This window comes from Gossypium raimondii, chromosome 3 (assembly GCF_025698545.1).
Source record: "Gossypium raimondii isolate GPD5lz chromosome 3, ASM2569854v1, whole genome shotgun sequence".
NCBI classification, from domain to species: domain Eukaryota; kingdom Viridiplantae; phylum Streptophyta; class Magnoliopsida; order Malvales; family Malvaceae; genus Gossypium; species Gossypium raimondii.
In genome coordinates this window covers 33,639,176-33,657,919 of record NC_068567.1, presented here as the reverse complement: position 1 = coordinate 33,657,919, position 18,744 = coordinate 33,639,176, and the positions used below count along the sequence as shown (strand labels likewise).

General features: G+C 34.4%; 1 protein-coding gene across 1 annotated transcript; it reads right to left on the bottom strand.

Moving 5' to 3' along the window:
• Positions 1-3,712: 3,712 nt before the first annotated feature.
• LOC128039936 (secreted RxLR effector protein 161-like) lies at positions 3,713-4,909 on the bottom strand. Its single transcript, XM_052628876.1, has 2 exons — positions 4,525-4,909; positions 3,713-3,771 (listed from the first exon to the last, which is right to left on the bottom strand). Exons 1-2 carry the CDS (start codon positions 4,907-4,909, stop codon positions 3,713-3,715), a joined length of 444 nt encoding a protein of 147 aa, XP_052484836.1.
• Between the last annotated feature and the right edge of the window lie 13,835 nt (positions 4,910-18,744).

The window sequence follows — 18,744 nt, the reverse complement described above, 5'->3', positions numbered from 1 at the left end:
CAAACAATTTATCAACTTATTTTATCCAACTACTTCATTTGCAATATTTATCATTCCAACTTATGCAATTCAAGATCATCACTCCACATAGAATTAAACATAACCAAAACCATGCATAAAATAGGTCATATTTCAAGCTTAACATCCAAGTGTTGGATCACCAGTACGCCTTGTGGCACAGCGAAAAAATTATTCCAGTGATCTTCAGCCACAAATTTGTAACACCCCCTAACCCCAAACCGTCGCTAGAATAGGGTTACGAGGCATTACCGAACATATCAGACAACTTAAGAATAATTCATTAATAAAATAACATTCATAGTATAATTAAATAACTAAGTCCTTATGATGAACTCTCGAAGTCTAAAACATGAATTAAAAGTGAAATGGGACTCGTTCAAGTACTCCGGAAATTTTTTTTTCGACAGCACCTTTGCTTATTTTCACATAAAACCCCTGCAAAAAAAACCGTATCCATTTCCGAACATAACCAATTCAACCAATTCAATATAATATCAATTTAAATTTATCAATGTACTAATTAAATTGAAACGGATAAACTTCTTTCATTATAATTATTAGACTTGTACTACTAACATTTTTAACCATTTATATTCAAAACATAATAACATTTATATACATCCTATGTACATGCCACATTACCAAAAGAAAATATACAACACCAAAAGTTTGATGAAGTCGGGTCTGGCTTTGGATGCTGGTTCAATACTTGACTTCTACAGCCTGCGCATGGAAACAACCGTACGCTAAGTATGCATATACCCAGTGGTATCACTATAATTCAATTTATATTTAAATACATTAAATTACACACACACATACTTTTACATTACAATTATCATCACTTAATGAACAATTCCGACTTTTATATTATCATTTGATTATATATATACCATTCTTATTTCTTTATTTCAATTCTCACCTTTCACATATGTCATATCATTCAAATTTAGTTTTATCAGTAAATTTATTTCATTTGCCCCTATTAACTTGACTTGGAATCGGCGGATACACGAATTCCAACCAACACACCAGTACTACACATTGTGCCTTAACAATTTTCGGCACCTAAACGAGAATCGAGAGCGATAGCGATAATAGTAACAAGAATAAATATTCAACATACAAGTGTTGAATCATAATGAGAATGATAACGATATTCAACACACAAAGTGGCGAATAGGTAACAGTAACAGTAGTCGGCATATAAATGTCTGATCAATAAGCCGGCAAAAACCCGTAATCTTCCATATCCTATGGCATGCCAACTATAACCGACTAGCCTAACTAGTTAATAGGGTATTTAATTCACTTTTCAGTACAATTTCCATCTTAATTCAGTATCAATTATAATTCCTTATTTCAATCAGTTTCACAGTATTGCAGTAATTCATTACTTCAGTAATTTCATAGTTCAATGTAGTACACATAACAATATTCAGTAACTTCACAATTCAATTCAGTACTCAAAAACAATATTCAGTATTCCATAATTCAGTTCAGTATCAGTCTCAATTTCAATACCCAATCATAAATTTTCATTTTACTAAACACTTACCTTAAAATACTTACCACACATAATTAGTAAATTAAACACATAATAATGATAAAGTTTGAATTGTAGTAATACAAACCAGAATTCTCTTCAGATTTAATCCTCGACGATCTTTTCTTTTCCTTTTTGGGCCGATGCTTTAGGCTCGATATTGGCTACGAACAATTAAAGTAATTTCACAATCATTAGCACAACACAATTTAATTGCTGAAATTTTTATCTAACTTTTACTTTAATTCCAATTTGAATCCTAACTAAACCTATATATTTTTCTTTCTTAATTCATACCCTTTTGCTACTCAATTTCTTGCCAAACTCACATTTAACTATCTAATTTTTATCATATTTTCATAATTTCGAATTTAATTCAATTTAATCCCAAAACTCAAAACTTATAGCTTAGTTTACAATTCAATCCTTTATTCAATTCTAATCAAAATTTCTATCAAATAAACCCTCAATTCAATCATTTTTTCAACATAAACCCTACTAAAAATCTATTAACTTTTAAAATTTCAACTTAAATCCAAGAGTATTTCACTCTAAGATTCCAAAAACATCAAATTTATAAGAAAAGACTTGATTAAACTTTCCAATTAAATTTCAAGCTTTAAAACCCTAATTTTACCTTTCTTCTTTCTTTCCTTTTTTCTTCTCTCCTTTCTCTGTTTCGTTCCTGCTTAATGTTATGTTTCTTTCTTTCTTTTATTTCATTTGCTTTATTTTATATTTAAGTTAATTAATAATTATAAAATATCTATTTTAATAACAAATATAATTAATACATTTGTGCTATATCATAACCTTACATTTGTCTTAATCTAACTAATTTATCAAATAAATAAAATCTTTTAATATAATAATTTAATTAATAAATATCTTTTACTGAAAATTTAAGAAAATATACAACTATATTACAAATGTACAAATACATATATTACACATGTATTTTATCATATCCATACAATTGGCATATTTATATTTATTTAATAATACAATATGATTATAATTTAATTATCATTAATTATATAATTAAAAAATAAAATCTTAGATTTTATTCCCTTTATGTCCTCAAATATGCTAAATGGCTTAATTGCCATTTTAGCCCTTTTACTTTCTTTTAATCTATAATTAGACTTTCACTCTTTATTCAATTTGATCCTTTTTCCTAATTACTTTAAATTAAACTAAATTCACTAAATAAAAAAAAATCTAATTAAACACACTATCAGACTCATAATTTTAATTACTCTTAATATTTATTTACTAACTCGATTTACTAAGATGAAGGCTCGATAATACACTTTTTCGGTGCCCACAGATTTTGGGTCGTTACAAGATCCATGTACGATTAACGAATTGGGTTCAAACAAGGGTTGAAAAATATACCTTTCAAAACTGAAAAGCGACGAATAACGTTGTTGATAGGATCCCATTCGAAGATGTCGAATTCAAGTTGCAGTAGTAACGTCTCAGCTTTTAAGTAATCCACCCAGTCAAAGAACGAACAACAACAACAACATCTTGAACTTTTCAGAGAGTATTATTTTAAAACGGCTGCTAGACCTTTTGTTTTATATTTTCTCTTGGTAACCCTAACATATTAAGGGATTGTTTACCTTATATTTTCTTTGATATCATATATTAAAAAAATGAGATTATTCCTTTATTATTAGAGAAACAAATGGAAAGTTAAGAAAAAAAAATTATATTCTTTCCAAAAGAATACTACCTTCCATGTCTTTTCTACTTTGACTAAAATTATTATAACTGTTTATATTAATAATTTCATAAACTATATGCAATTAATATTTCATATAAATCAAATTCATATATGTTAATTTTAACTATGTTCTTTATTTGTGTTCAACAAGTTTGTACGTATAATGTGTTCAATAGTTAACCATCAAATTAAATTTAATGCAATAATTAATTTAATTCACGTGACAGCTAAATACAATACCAAACCTATTTGGATTTTGTTCGCTTCAACTATAGGGTGTGACCCTATAGGCTCTTGTAACATTAGTAGTAAAGCTAGAACGTTTCTAATATAACAAGCAATGAGTGGCATCTAGCAATGCATCATTGCTACCCAAGTTACAAGAAGTCGTGATTCGACATAACCTATCTTGATCAATCATCTTCCACTACATACATTGTGGCATACCCAACATCAGTCTTCATAGTATAACCTGTAAAAATATACAACTCACGATGTTGGGACAATGACGATCTCAAGTATGAGGATTATATACATAGTTATCACTATGAGTAATGTTGTGACTATTACATAATAATCCAAGAAACATAATCATAGCGTGTCAACCCAGTATGTTGTTCTCTAACACATACTTATGTATCGGTTTTGAAAAATCTATGTCAATGACAACACTTTCTCATCAATCAACTACATATTAGTCTTAATGCATTATCATTGTCCAAGCCTACGATAATACTTGACTAAGGACCTTTAAGAATAATCATATTATTCTCAAGACTTTATTATTAACCAGTTTATTTATACACACAGAAAAAGAAACTAAAATAATAATGGCAATGCCTTATATTAACAAACAAGGTAAAATGAGTATGTGATTACAATCATCTCATGATTGGTCTTTGGGCAAACTCTAAAAATCTCCCACTAGCACTAAGACCAATCAATCATATATTTAAAACCAAGTGACTTAGCGTGACAATCATGCTTCTGTTGTGTCAAAGGCTTCGTCAGTGGATCAATAATGTTGTCATATGTTGGTACTCTGTATATTTCCACATCTCCTCAATCAATGATTTCTCAAATGAGATGAAAGCGCCTAAGTATATGTTTGGATCATTGGTGAGATCTAGGTTCCTTTTCCTACGCAATAGCTCCGTTGTTGTCACAACAAAGTTGTACAACATCTAATATGTTAGGCATAACCCTAGTTCAGATATGAACCTACTGATCCAAACAACCTCCTTTGCAGCCTTACTAGTTGTAATGTACTTGGCCTTAGTTGTATAATCAACTACTGTATCTTCCTTTGAACTTTTCCAACTCACAGCGCCACCATTAGGGCCAAACACAAAACTCGATTGCGATAATGAATCATCCTTATCAGTTTGGAAGCTAGCATTAATGTAACCTTTTACACTCAGCTCTTCCTCACCTCCATATATAAGGAATGTATTCTTAGTCCTTCTGAAGTACTTAAGGATATCTTTAACTGCGATCCAATGACTTTCACCGCGATCAACTTGGTACCAACTTGTCAGGCTTAAAGCGTACAATACATCTGGACAGTACATAACATGGCATACACGATAGACCCAAGGTAGGTATGTCATTTCCTATGATAAGTATGTTATCTACATACAATACCAAGAATACAATAGTGCTCCAACTAATTTTCTTGTAAACACAAGGCTCATATTCATTTTTTATAAAACCAAACTCTTTGATTGCATCATTAAAACAAATATTCCAACTTTAAGAAGCTTGCTTTATTCCATAAATGGATCTTTGTAGCTTGCATATCTTTCTAGCATCTTTTAGATCGACAAAACCTTCAGCTTGTGTCATGTACACACCCTCTTTTAGTTTCCCATTAAGGAAAGATGTTTTGACATCCATCTGCCAGATTTAATAATCATGGAATGCAACTATTACAAATAATATTCTGATGGATTTAAACATAGAAACATGAGAAAAAGTTTCGTCATATTCTACACCATGAACTTGTTAAAAACCTTTAACGACTAATCGCCCTTCGTGTGTTTGTAAATTACCATCCATGTCGATTTCCTTTTTGAAAACCCACTTTGTAGCACCACATACCCAGCTTAGTAGTTAATGCCAAGTCTGAAGGCTACATCAATTTATCAAAACAACCAATCTTTCACTATTTGAAATTTAACATTTAGAAATCATTTAATTAGTTAAACCACACATAAAAATTCATACTTTCGAAGCGTAATCCGAAATAAACACATAGTAGCATAAGTTTATAAAATAGTAAGATAATTAAATATACTAACCGAGCTCCTACCATGCTACTCTACCTAAGTCTGTGGGTCACCTGAAATCCAAACAAACATACCAAATGAGTTTTCACTCAATGTGTAACATACATTCTATAATAAATGGTAGTATCACAGATATGTTTTTAATTTTCTCATAAATCAGTCATTTCTCAAACTCAGATACAAAATCAGAAACAGAGAATATCATATACCATTGTAGAATAATTCAGATACAGATGCAGATTCCTACCCCCCACCCGCTACACACCATCTCCGATCATCCCTACACACCATATAGGGTATCAAATACCCATCTATCCCTACATACCACATAATAATTGTATGTCACATTTTAAAACACTCGCAACCTAGTTGCCAGACCAAAATGCAATAACTCGCCAGAATCAAAATATATATGTGGCTTAGCCACTAAATTTGGTAGATCAGTAAACTACCCAAACTTCTTTCTTTATATAGTCTCAATCCCGATGCAGATGCATATTTAACAGATATCGAATATAAGCATACAATCATATATTTTCAAATCGTGCTCATGTAATGTTATCACACTTGCTTATCAGATCTCATAACAATACATATCTGTATCAGAATAACAGATTATTCAATAGCATGTCAACTTATAGTTTCTATGTCTAATTTAGATCACATGGACCCTAGAGTAGGTCTAAATTTGTGTCGAACGAAAATAACAACCCTAAGGGAAAAATCTTGATATTTGGCCCACACGCTCGTGTAGATTCACACGGCCTAGGTGGCTGGCCTGTGTGGTTCACACAGCCTAGGACATGCCCGTGTGCCCATTTCAATACCACACACGGCCATGTGACTAAAAATAGTGAGTTACACAGTCAAACACACGACTCAACGCACACTCGTTTGACTCATGATCTACAATTTACCTCACATGATTTGAGCACATGCTCGTGTCTCTAGCCCGTGTGTCCCTAAATCTAAAACAGTGAGTTACACAGCCTAACATACGACCATGTGACCCATACGGTCGTGTGACGTCAATAGCCATGTTTTTTTACGTTCAAAACTTGCAGAAAATCAAGTTTTCATTACACACCTAACACGGTTTCGTTGTAGAAGCAACTAGGGTGAATCCAAAGCCTAAAAGTGACAATCCAAAGGCCGATTACACAATTAATCATAAAAAAGGCTAGAATCATAGTAAAAGACCTGAGTTGCATCGAAAAGTTTGATGAAACACCAACTCAAGGATTCAACCCCTTACCTTCACACAATACCGCAATCTACAGAACTACAAAGTTTGGGAAACGTTGTTCTCACGATCTTCGCCAAAGAGAAGACCAAACAAAAACTTAAACAAGGAATTCAAGTAAGTAAGCAAAACCCACTTTGACAAATGAACAAACAAATACTAACGAAAATTCATATCAAACTTACGCAATTATCCCGACAATCGAAGAAAACAAAGTACAAAGTTTTCTCGTCGTAACAGCAGCAAAAATGACACAAATTTAAAAAGAAATAAGACCCTAAAAGAAGAACACGATGGGAAGGGAAAGAAGCAAAGAAAGAAAAATAAGAGGAAGAGAAGAGGGGGGAAATGTAATATAAAGAGGGAAATTTTCAGTTAGTTTGTTTTAACAAAACAACCACACTTAACGAAATAGTAACAAATATTATTTCCTTATTGTATATGCAGAGACTGGAACACAAAACCAAAAGGTATGCAGAAACTTAACCATCGAACTAGCAGGGTCATTTTTGACATAGATTAATGCAAAAATAAACTTCAGTCAATAGTTCAAAGATAAAGGTTAAACTAAAATAAATAGTAAACATTCGAGAAGGAAGACTCAAACCCCCGATCTCAAACACATAAATAAAGAACTTAACAACAGATACAAAGGCTTAATTATTAATTGGACTTAAAAAATAATTGCTTAAAATTTGGGGCACTACAACTCGCTTCCCCTAAAAGAAATTTCGTCCCTGAAATTTACCAGATACAAACAAAAAGGGGTATTGTTGACGAATCGAATCCTAGGATTCCGAAGTGGCTTCTTCGATGCCATGATTCTGCCACAGAACCTTAACCAGAGGAATGGTTTTCCTCTGCAAAACTTTCACGTCAAGATCCAGAATCTAAACGGGCTCCTCCTCAAAATTCAGATCCTGTTGTACCTTAATTTCTTTAACAGGAACTATGTGAGACGGATCAGACCGATACCGTCTCAACATAGAGACACGGAACACATTGTGAATCCGATCTAATTCAAGAGGTAGCTCTAACTGATAAGCGACAGGTCTGATACGTTTCAGAATACGGTAAGGTCCAATGAACCTCAGGCTCAACTTGCCCTTTTGTCCGAACCAAGGAACCTTTCTCTATGGAAAAACTTTTAAAAATATTTGATCACCCAAAGAATACTCAATATCTCATCTCTTCAAATCTGCATACGATTTATGTCGGTCAGAAGCTGCTTTGAGATGTTCACGAATTTGTCTAACCATATTCTCAGTTTCAGATACTAACTTAGGACCTAAAACCCGACGTTCACCTAACTCAGTCCAACATAGAAGGGTATGGCACTTACAGCCATACAAAGCCTCATAAGGTGCCATTTGAATGCTAGCTTGAAAGTTGATATTATACGCAAACTCAACCAGCGGCAGATACACCTTTCAACTATTCCGGGAATCGATTACACAACTTCGCAGCATATCCTCTAGAATTTGAATAACTCACTCAGACTGTATATTGGTTTGAGGATGATATACAGTATTGAAATCCAATCGGGTACCCAAAGCCTCGTGAAGCTTCTTTCAGAATCGAGAAGTAAAATATGGATCTCTATAAAAAATGGTCGAAATTGAACTCTGTGCAATCTTACAATTTTGGAGACATACAACTTAGCCAATTTCTGAAGCGAATAATCAGTCATAACCGGAAAAAAGTGGGTAGATTTAATCAATAGACAAAACAGTACCGGTGCTTCCCACGGTACTTGTTCTTAATGGTCATCTTGTCCAGCTGCCGGTTGTCGATGCATATCCGCATGGATCCATCCTTCTTCTTTATAAACAGTACTGGTGCTCCCCACGGAGACATACTAGGGCGAATGAACTCACGATCCAATCACTCCTAAACTTGAGCCTTAAACTCCATAAGCTCCTTCGGTGCCATTCGATATGGGACGATAGACACCGAAGCTATACCAGGAAGGAGCTCTATCCCAAACTCCACTCCACGATTCGGGGGTAAACCCGGTAGCTCCTCAAGAAAGACATCCGGAACATCCTTTATCGTTCTGATATCCTTAACTGTAGAGTCCCTAGAATCCAAAACACCTACATAGGTCAAGAATGCCTCACATCCCTTACGAACCAACTTCTCCCCACCAGTGCAGAGATCACATTAGATAAGTAGTTTCAGCGTTCTCCGATCATGACTACCTCCATATCCTCCTCGGTGATTTTCGCCTTCTCGACTAGGGCAGAAAGATCTCACTCCTTTTGCGGGGCTATCAGAACTCTCAAATAATCTCTGAGGCCATCCTTAAAGTGGACACATCGCTCATACTCGGATGCCACCATACCTCGTGCATAGCGGCTCAGTCTTAGAAACTCGGCCTTATACTCGACCACTGATCGATCCCCCTGTGTAAGATTCAGAAACTCCCTCCTACATGTATCCACATAACTAGCTCTGACATATTTCCCCTAGAAGGCAGTCTTAAAGAACTCCCAGGTCAGACGTTCGGGCTAAGTGCCCTCCTTAACAGTCAACCACCACTGATAAGCCTCGTCCCACAGCAGCAAGACTGCAACCTTTAATTTCTGCTTAGGGGTGCAATCTAGATCATCCATGATTCTCTCCGTGGCCTCAATCCAGTACTCGACCATATTAGGGACAACCCCAGTGACACCCCTAAAGAGCTCAGCTCCATTGGATCGGAGTCATTCCGTAACCGACCCTCGGCCCCCAAATCCCGTATTGGGCCCAGTGACCTTCTCCAAAATCCTTAGCATAGCCTAGGACAATACATCGTCTCCAGCCATGCGATCTTGATACCTAGTCTCAGTAACGAGCAACACTGGCGTCTCACTCGTATCAAAATTTGGCAGGCTACTCGATGACGAGGACTCAACTCGAGCCCCTCTACGGCCTTTATCTTGGCCTCTCGTACCCCGTCTGTGGATACCTCGTGTGCTAATATCTAATCAGATTTATCTGGTATTATAAGTTTTATGTATCAGTTACAGTTCCAGTGTTTATTAACAAATGTTTTATGTAAAATAGTATCGGTTATTCAGAGTTCGCTTTCGTAAATCGCAGTCTCACTACAGTTTCCAGTTTCTCTACAATTTTCAATATACACTAACTAAAGTGTTTTCAGTGCAGTTTACTACCTATAGTAGTTTCAGAATATACTATCCATAACAGTTTTAGTTGAAAACAAATCACAGTTCAGAATACTTACAGGATCGATGCCAAAGACTCGGTGTATCATTTACTTAGTAAAAACATTTTAAATAATTTGGAAATCAATCAATTTTTCGAAAGCCCAATTTTTATAAAACCCATAATCCACAGCTGAGTTTTGTAACCTAGCTCTGATACCACTAAATGTAACACCCCAAACTCGGCCCAAACGTTATGGCTGGATCTAGCGATGTCACATGATAAGGTGTTTGAAAACTGTGTCGTTGCGTTAAACCATTTCCATTGAATTCCTTATTTTAATATCTTATTAGTTTCAAAATTGTGTTGCTCATTTAATCGATAGTTTCTGTAATACCCAATTATTGCCCGGCCAAATAAATACCAAAATCAAATTTTAATATTAAAACCAAGTCCATAACAGTCCAAATTACAAAAAATACTAAACCCAACGTACCAGCCCAAGCCCAATTACAAACCCAAATTACATCAAGACCCAATCTAAACCCTAGCCCAATTTCAATGTGGCCCAAAACAAAATTCTTAGAAGCAGAAACCCTAGTCAAGATATCGCCCAACAACAAGATATCGCTTCAAATGCTTGACTTCACCTCTTCCCTCGCACATGAGTTATCGCACGACTCGGAACTAGCCCTCTGCCACGTCTGCCTGCAAAACGGACTAGGAGAGTCCAATACCAACACAAACACAGTGTAAAAATAGAGAAAATAGGAAAATTTCGGGTTATAAAAAGCTCCGATTCTATGTATTATTTTTAAGGAGAAATAAAAAGGAAAAACAGTAAAAGTCAAGTTGAATAACAATCTGTTACAAAGGTAGTTCTTTTGGCTTATTTATTTTTTCATTTATTTATTTATTTATTTTATTTATTTCAAAGAAAACGAAAATAAAAAGGATAAAAATCGTACCTTTATTGCGGAGGAGGTGCCGATTCCGATGAAAATCTGTGTTCCATGGGTTCGGGGACTGGAAAAACAAAAAAAATGGTGACTTTTCATTTTCCGGCCACCGTAGGCGGCGTCGCCGATGACCGGACGTTGGCCGGAGGGGGAGGGCTAAAAGAGAGTTGGGAGAAAAGAGTTTTTTCTAAAAGGAGGCTACAAATGATTTTTAGGTTTTTTTTTACTTATATAAACACCCCAGAACGACGTCGTTTTGGGCTTGGCTTCTAATGCCCAAAACGACATCGTTTCACCCTTGACCCGCACGTTGACCCGACCCGCTCTAGAGGATCTGCGTGTTTTTGGAATTTGGGTTATTCACCCTTTCGGTCCTTCCATTTTTTTGGTTTATTTTAATTTAGTCCTTTATTGTATTTTTTTATTTTATTGATTTAGACACCGAACTTTTGCGTGTCCCAATTTAGTCCCTGGCTCGCTAAAAGGGACACGTGTCCAGGGGATAGGGCTATTTTCTCATTTATTCCTCGACCCTTGCGCGCCATTTGACTTTAGTCCTCTTTATTTATTTATTTATGATTTTCACCCTTTAATTTTATTTTTTGTCCCAATTTAATCCCAAACCTGTTAGACTTCAATTTATTTTTGTCGATTATTTATTTATTTATTTTGAACTTATATTATTTATTTTAAATTGTTCTATTATTATTTATTTTAAGTTTTGCATATATTATGCATTTCAAACTATATTAAACTATTATCCATTTTATATATTCATATATTATTGGTTTTAATTCTAGTTTTATTTTAAATTTCATCTATATATTATTTATTATAAGCTATATATTTTCTCCTAAAACTATTATTACTTATTTTATATTTTCTATAATATATATACCACATTTTAAATACCTTTATATATATATTATGTATGTATGGGTAACATTTTTTAAATGATTTTTATTTAAATTTGTTCTATATATATTGTTTTATTTTGAATTAATTGGCATACTTGTTGTTTTTTAGAAAAAGGGTTTCGCTTTATAGTTTTTTTAAAATTGTTCTTATGATATTTTAAAAAAATTTATTTTGCACGATTTGCTTGATGTTGTTTTTTATTATTTAGATTTTCCCGCTATTCATCTCATTTTGGTATTAATGCAGATATTAGAATAACTTATTATATGATTATTGTTATTGTGTACATTGTATTGCTTGTTTGTATTGATTGGTTATTTGTGTTCACTTGCACGTATTTTAGGCTTAGAATGGTTCTTTCGCGTTATACGTCATCATCCCATTGCGTCTTATTTATCGAAAGAATTACATTTCATTCAAATATTAAAATCGCTTATTCAATATTTTTCAAAATAAAGCAATACTTGGTATCTTAGATTTTCAAAGAGAATTGTGCCCTAACTTACTGGGCTTCAATTTTCTTCGTTGAATTTAAGTACTCGGGCATCCTTTTTTCAGTCCAAAAGTAAAAATTTCAAATCAAAGCTTATCTTGAGAATTCGAAATGTTATATCCTAACTCATTGGGTCCGACATTTTGTAATCTCGAGACGAGGTTTTTTATAAAAGCAAATTCGTGTGTTGTCATCGGAACTTCAAATAATTGTACCCTAACTTATAGGGTTTTCAATTTCTTCATTGAAACAAGGTGACCAAATTTTTAGGTTTCCAAAGTAATAAATTTCAATAAAGATTTTAAATGGGGCATCGCTTTTTTAACCTTTTTCGACATTTGACCTCAAGACGTTAAATAATCAATTAGATACCAATCTTGGGCATTACGAGGGTGCTAACCCTTCCTCATATGTAACTGACTCCCGAACTTTTTTTTTCTAAAATTCGTAGACCAAAATTGCTTTCAAGGTGATCCGATCACACCTCAATAAAAGATTGGTGGCGACTCCAACTTTCGTTTTTAAGTCGACAACTAATTTTTGTTTTCAAAAAAATGGTTTTGACAGTTTCAAAACGTTATTTGTTTGCGAAAGCTTTTAAAACAGATTAAACAATCGTGCATTTAGGAAAAACATTTGTATCTTTTGAAAATCGAGGTTTCCTACTACTAGCAGTTGTAATCCATAAGATAAAGATAATTAAAACCCAAAACCAAAGTCCAAAAGTCCAATTACAACTAAAAAACTTAGCTAGCAAAAATAGAATAAAAATAAAACCAATTATTGTAAATATGGGTTAAAAACCATGAAAGTCCAAAACTGTGGTCACCGCCGAGTCCTCCTTCGCACCGATCCGTCTAGATCTGGGGATTACCTGTGCACATTTAAAAAAAAAGGGTGAGTTTACGAAAACTCAGTGTGTAATCCCACAGAAAACAAACAATAGCAAATCATAGTGCACAGTTAAAGCAATCCTAGACCTAAGCCCTTTTTCAGTATCAGTAATAGTTTGGGCCTTAGTCTATCTCAGTACAGTATATGTAGTAGGGCCTTAGCCCATCACAGTATCAGTAGCAGTCATGCAGTATTCAGTAACAAAGTCCTACCCAACCAGCCTCTACACACCATCTTCGTCCAACCCTACACTCCATATGGGGATCAAATCAACCCACCCATCCCTACACTCCAGATAGTACCGAATGCGGCACAAAACAGTAATTTGTAGCTAAGCTGCAAGTATGTTAGGCTTAAGAGCCTTTTAGTACAGTTCCTCCAAATATAATCAACCCAACCCCATGCAATGCAACATAAAAGTCATGACATGCTATCTCAGGACATCAGTACATATAACCAGTTCAGTATACAAGCATACTATCATCATGCTCAACACATATATAAATCAAACAGCCAATTCGTACAATTAGGGGTCTAAGTGATGCTTATCGACCCTACAGTAGGTTCACAGTCGACTTGGGCAACCCGTACAACCTTGGAAATCAATTCAGTGAAAATGGGCTCACACGCCCATGTGGTTTGCCCGTGTGGGCCCACACGCCCGTGTGGCCCACTCGGCCTAAATTGGCCTTGGCCACGTGGTCCAATTAATGTAACCCGTGCTAGCTAAATATTCATATATGTTTTTACTATTTACTTATATGTTCCTTCAAAACTGTCTACTTGAGTCACTGTTACTAAATTATTTATATCTTGAGCTACAGAATTCCAAATTAAGATCCGCTTAACTCAAATAACTTTTTACCATAAAATTTTTAGAATTTTTGGTTCAGCCAATAAGTACAGTAAAATATTCAAAGTTACCCCTGTTTTGCTGTCTGACGGCTTCGACCTTTCTTTGCTAAAAATTAATTATCTCTCAATACAAAATTTGGATGATGTTTCCATTTGTTTCTATTGAAAATAGACTCATTAATAATTTAAACATGTATGTCAAAACCATTTTTTTTATTGAAAAACAAAAATTTAGTTGTCGACTAAAAAACAAAAATTGGGAGTCACCACCGACCTTTATTGAGGTGCGATCGGATCACCTTGAAAACAATTTTAGGTCTACGAATTTTGAGAAAATGAGTTTGGGAGTCGTTTACGTACGAGGAAGGGTTAGCACCCTCGTAACGCCCAAAATTGGTGCCGAGTTGATTGTTTAATGTCTTAGTGTTGAGAATTTGAAAAGATTTTAAAATGCGATCCTTCCCTTTTTTATTAATGTTAATTTTATAAAGATGCATGGATAAATCAATGCGGATACCAAAGACCTCCTTGTCTCAGAGTAATAAAATGGCACACCCAATACATTAGGGCACGACATTTTTAGTCCTCGAGAATAAGTTTGTCTTTTGATTTTCAAAACTTGCGTGGTGAAGTTTAAAAATGATATTCAATTGCTTTAAGTCAGAAGAAAAATCGAAACCCAATACGTTAGGGCACGATTTCTCAAAATTCCGAGCATTGAATATTGCCCTTATTAGTATTTTAAAAATTCTCATCTCTAGGAATCAACATGTCATGTCCAATACATTAGGACACGACGCATCGAATTCCCAAGAATGAGCTTTTATTTATGTGTTTTGATTAAAGGAAATGTACGATTATTTAGATTCAACGAGGAAAATTGGAACCCAATACGTTAGGGCTCAATTCTTTCGAAGATTCCAAATACTGAACGTTGCGTTATCTTGAAAGTTTTTGAATAAATTGGTTTTGATATTAAACCATATTAAACACGACTTTTTGAACGAATAAAGCACAATGGAACAACAATGCACGACGCGAGGTGATAATTCATAAACCACAATATAAGTTAATAAACACTAATAATAAATGAATACCAATAAACAAATACCATACACATAAAGATAATTATTTCATATAACATGTAAATATCAACACTAACATTTGAAAGCTAATAGCAATAAAAATACTAAGAAACAAGTGAATTAATACAAACACCAACCCAATGTACAAGTTTGAAATAACACAAAAAAATGAAAGAAAGGAAATTATATATTAAAATAAATTTAAAATAAGTAATACATAAATAAAAATTTGAAATATATTAAAACTACGGTTAAAGATAAATACTACATAAAATAATAGTATCCAAATAAATTTTAAAGAAAGTATTATGTAAAATAAATCAAAGTACATTAAATAATATATATATATACGTATATTCATAATAACAATATATAATGAAGATTAAACAATAATACATAATAAATTTTGAAACAAATGTATAATAAATCCAAAGTGGTAATACAATTTTATTTATAATATAAAATAATATTACGTAAAAAATACGTAATGAGACTAACTATTAATATATGATAATAATTCAAAACTTAAAGTAATAATATAAATAACAAAATAATGATATCAGTACATAGATAAATAAACACATGAACTAATACAAATAATAATACTAATAATTATAGTAACATTAATAATAATAACAATAATAATAAAAAAATAGTTAAGTAATTTAAAAAAATACAAAGGGGACTAAATCGAAAGTTAAAATAGAATTAGCGGGTCACAAATATAGTTAAAGAAACATGGAGGGTCCAAACTGCAAGTCGCGAATTACAAGGGGGCCAGATTGGAAATTATTCTATTCCCCAAAACACAGCGCAGTGATGCGGACCCAAATGAGGCAATATCAAAATGCAAGGAAAAAAATAAAAAAATAAAAAAGGCCGATTTAAAAACCATGCAAGAGTAGAAGGGCCTTTTTCGCAATATACCCAAATGTTGGAGAACGCGCAGATCCTCCCCGGGTCGGGTCACTGCGCGAGTCGGAGGCTTCTGAACGGTATCGTTTTTATAATCTGCCTAAAAAATAAAATAAAAAACCTAAACTAACCTAATCTGCCATTTTAAAGAAAAGCCTAAGCACTCCCCTCTCAACTCCGCGCCGCAATCTCGAAATCCCCATTCATCTCCGATTTCGGACAGAGTGCACGGAGCTCCGCTGATGTGCCTTTGCGAAGGTAAGGGTTCCCTTCCCCCTCTCCTTTTTCTCTTCGTTATTCTATATATCTATTCTCATATATATCTAAAAAATAGGAAAAGAAAGAAATATGAATCGAAAAAAGAACAGAATGAAAAAGAGAGAAAAAAAACCTTTCTATTCAAATTTGATTTCTTTTTTGTATTGATTCTCCCCGTGTGTATAGAGGAAAAGGAACCCCTTTACAGTGTTGGAATCAGTCTTATATAACCAAATCGATAAGAAAATAAAAATAAATAAAAAAACCCAAAATCTCTTCTGCTATTTCTGTTATTTCCTTTCTTTCCTTGCTATTTTGTTTTCTGCTTTTTTTTGTCATTGCTGGTTGTTTGTTGTTTGTTTTTGTAGGTGCGAGGCCGTATGGTGACGTGGCGCGGCTCGGTGTACATGGGGAGAGGCGTGCTCGTATGGAGGCGAAGGCGTGTGCGTACGGAGGAGTCCAGCTGGAGTGTACAGAGGCGCGTGTGAGGAGTGGCACGTAGTGGTGGCGCACGTGCGGAGAAGAGCCTAGCTTGACTGCAGCACAAAGGGTTTCAAAAACCCCAGGTGTTTCTGGAATTTTCTTCAAATCAGGCCATAGTGTATTGGGCCTGGGGTTTTGGGTATTTTAGGCTGAATTAGGTTTGGGTTAATCTGTATTGGGCCTAGAGTCTGTAAATGGACATTTAAAATGGACTATTTTCTATTTGTTTTTTTCTATTTTTTTATTTATTTATTTCTGATTTGGGCCGGGCAAATTTGGGTTATTACACTGCCCCTCTTTGCTCGTTGTCGTGTAACGAGAACGGAGCAAAGACTCTAAAAATGGCCAATTTTGCCTGGTCGTGTTGGACCTTGGTGCTCTTCTTCTTCAAGTTGCCTCATTCTTTCCTACTGCATCTTCAGAGGTATAAGAATTGGTGCTTTGATCCGTTCCACTGCAATATCAGAGAGATAGGATTTGTAACTCGTAAATTTTGGAAAGTAAGATTCTCCATTGTAGCTTCAATCTTTTTAACTATAATGTCGGGGAAGAAAGACTCGCCGTTGTGGCTTTATCTGTTCCACTGCACCGTCAGGGAAATAAGATCTGTAATTCTTCGGTCTATTCCACTATAATCTCAGGGAGATAAGACCTGATGCGATCTACACTACTGTATCTTCAGAGAGGTAAGATCCTTTATTTTAATCCGTTCCACTGTAATCTCAGGAAAATAAGATTACTGGCTTCAATCTGCTCCGCTATAATCTCAAGGAGATAAGATTCACCATTTTCGATTAGCTCCACTATTGCTTAGGGAGATAAGATCTGGAATTCTTTGGTCTATTCCAGTGTAATCTCAGGGAGATAAGACCTGATGCGATCTACTCTACTGTAAATTCAGAGAGATAAGATCCTTTATTTTAATCCGCTCCACTGTAATCTCAGGGAAATAGGATTACTGGCTTCAATCTGCTCCGCTGTAATCTCAGGGAGATAAGATCCTTTATTTTAATCCGCTCCACTATAATATCAGGGAAATAGGATTACTGGCTTCAATCTGCTCTGCCGTAATCTCAGGGAGATAAGATTCACCATCTTCGATCTGCTCCGCTATTGCTCAGGGAGACAAGATCTGTTATATTCACTGACCTGTATAATGAACATAATTATGCCTAATGATTAGGATGGCATGATCAAAATGAATCAAATGCTCCTAACTAGACATGTGTGAATGGTGTTTGCATGAATGCAGAATTTTATTTTTTCGAGAATGATTCCGCTTTGTCATTACTCGAAGTTTATTAAGACTTTAACACTGACGTGCTTACAACACCTTCTTGCTTAACCGAATTTTCTGAAGAAACATCTAGCCAGGTTGCCCCCCACTATAAATCTCAAAGTTTAATCCATTGGGGCGCAAAAATTATACCATCATTCTCCCACTGCAACCCGAGGGTAGAAATATATGTGGTTTTTATCACAATCCTCTCTTATCACAAATCAAGGATATAGGATCTAAAATTGTTTTGCTTCCCTACACCATTCCCAGGGTGTCGTACCAAAGACTTATGTGCAAATGAAGGCTCTCTTCTCCGAGGTAACCTCTTTCTCTTGCCTGATGATTATTGTTTGCTTGTTTATTTAAGCTTTGTCATTAACCCGACATCCTATCATTTTGTTCAATCAATGCTTTTGACAACAAAATCCAAAGAGAAAATCAAAATTTAGACTCTTCTTTCTCAAATTTCCAACCTTTAAATTTGGTTTGTTCTAAACAATAGTCTTGTTTCAGGTTCCTATATTATTTAGAAACTTTTCAGAGTAATAAGCAAAACTTCCTTTGTGAAAGTTTTATTAGTCCCTTAATCATTATTCCAATGCAACATGCTTGCAAAAATGGTCAT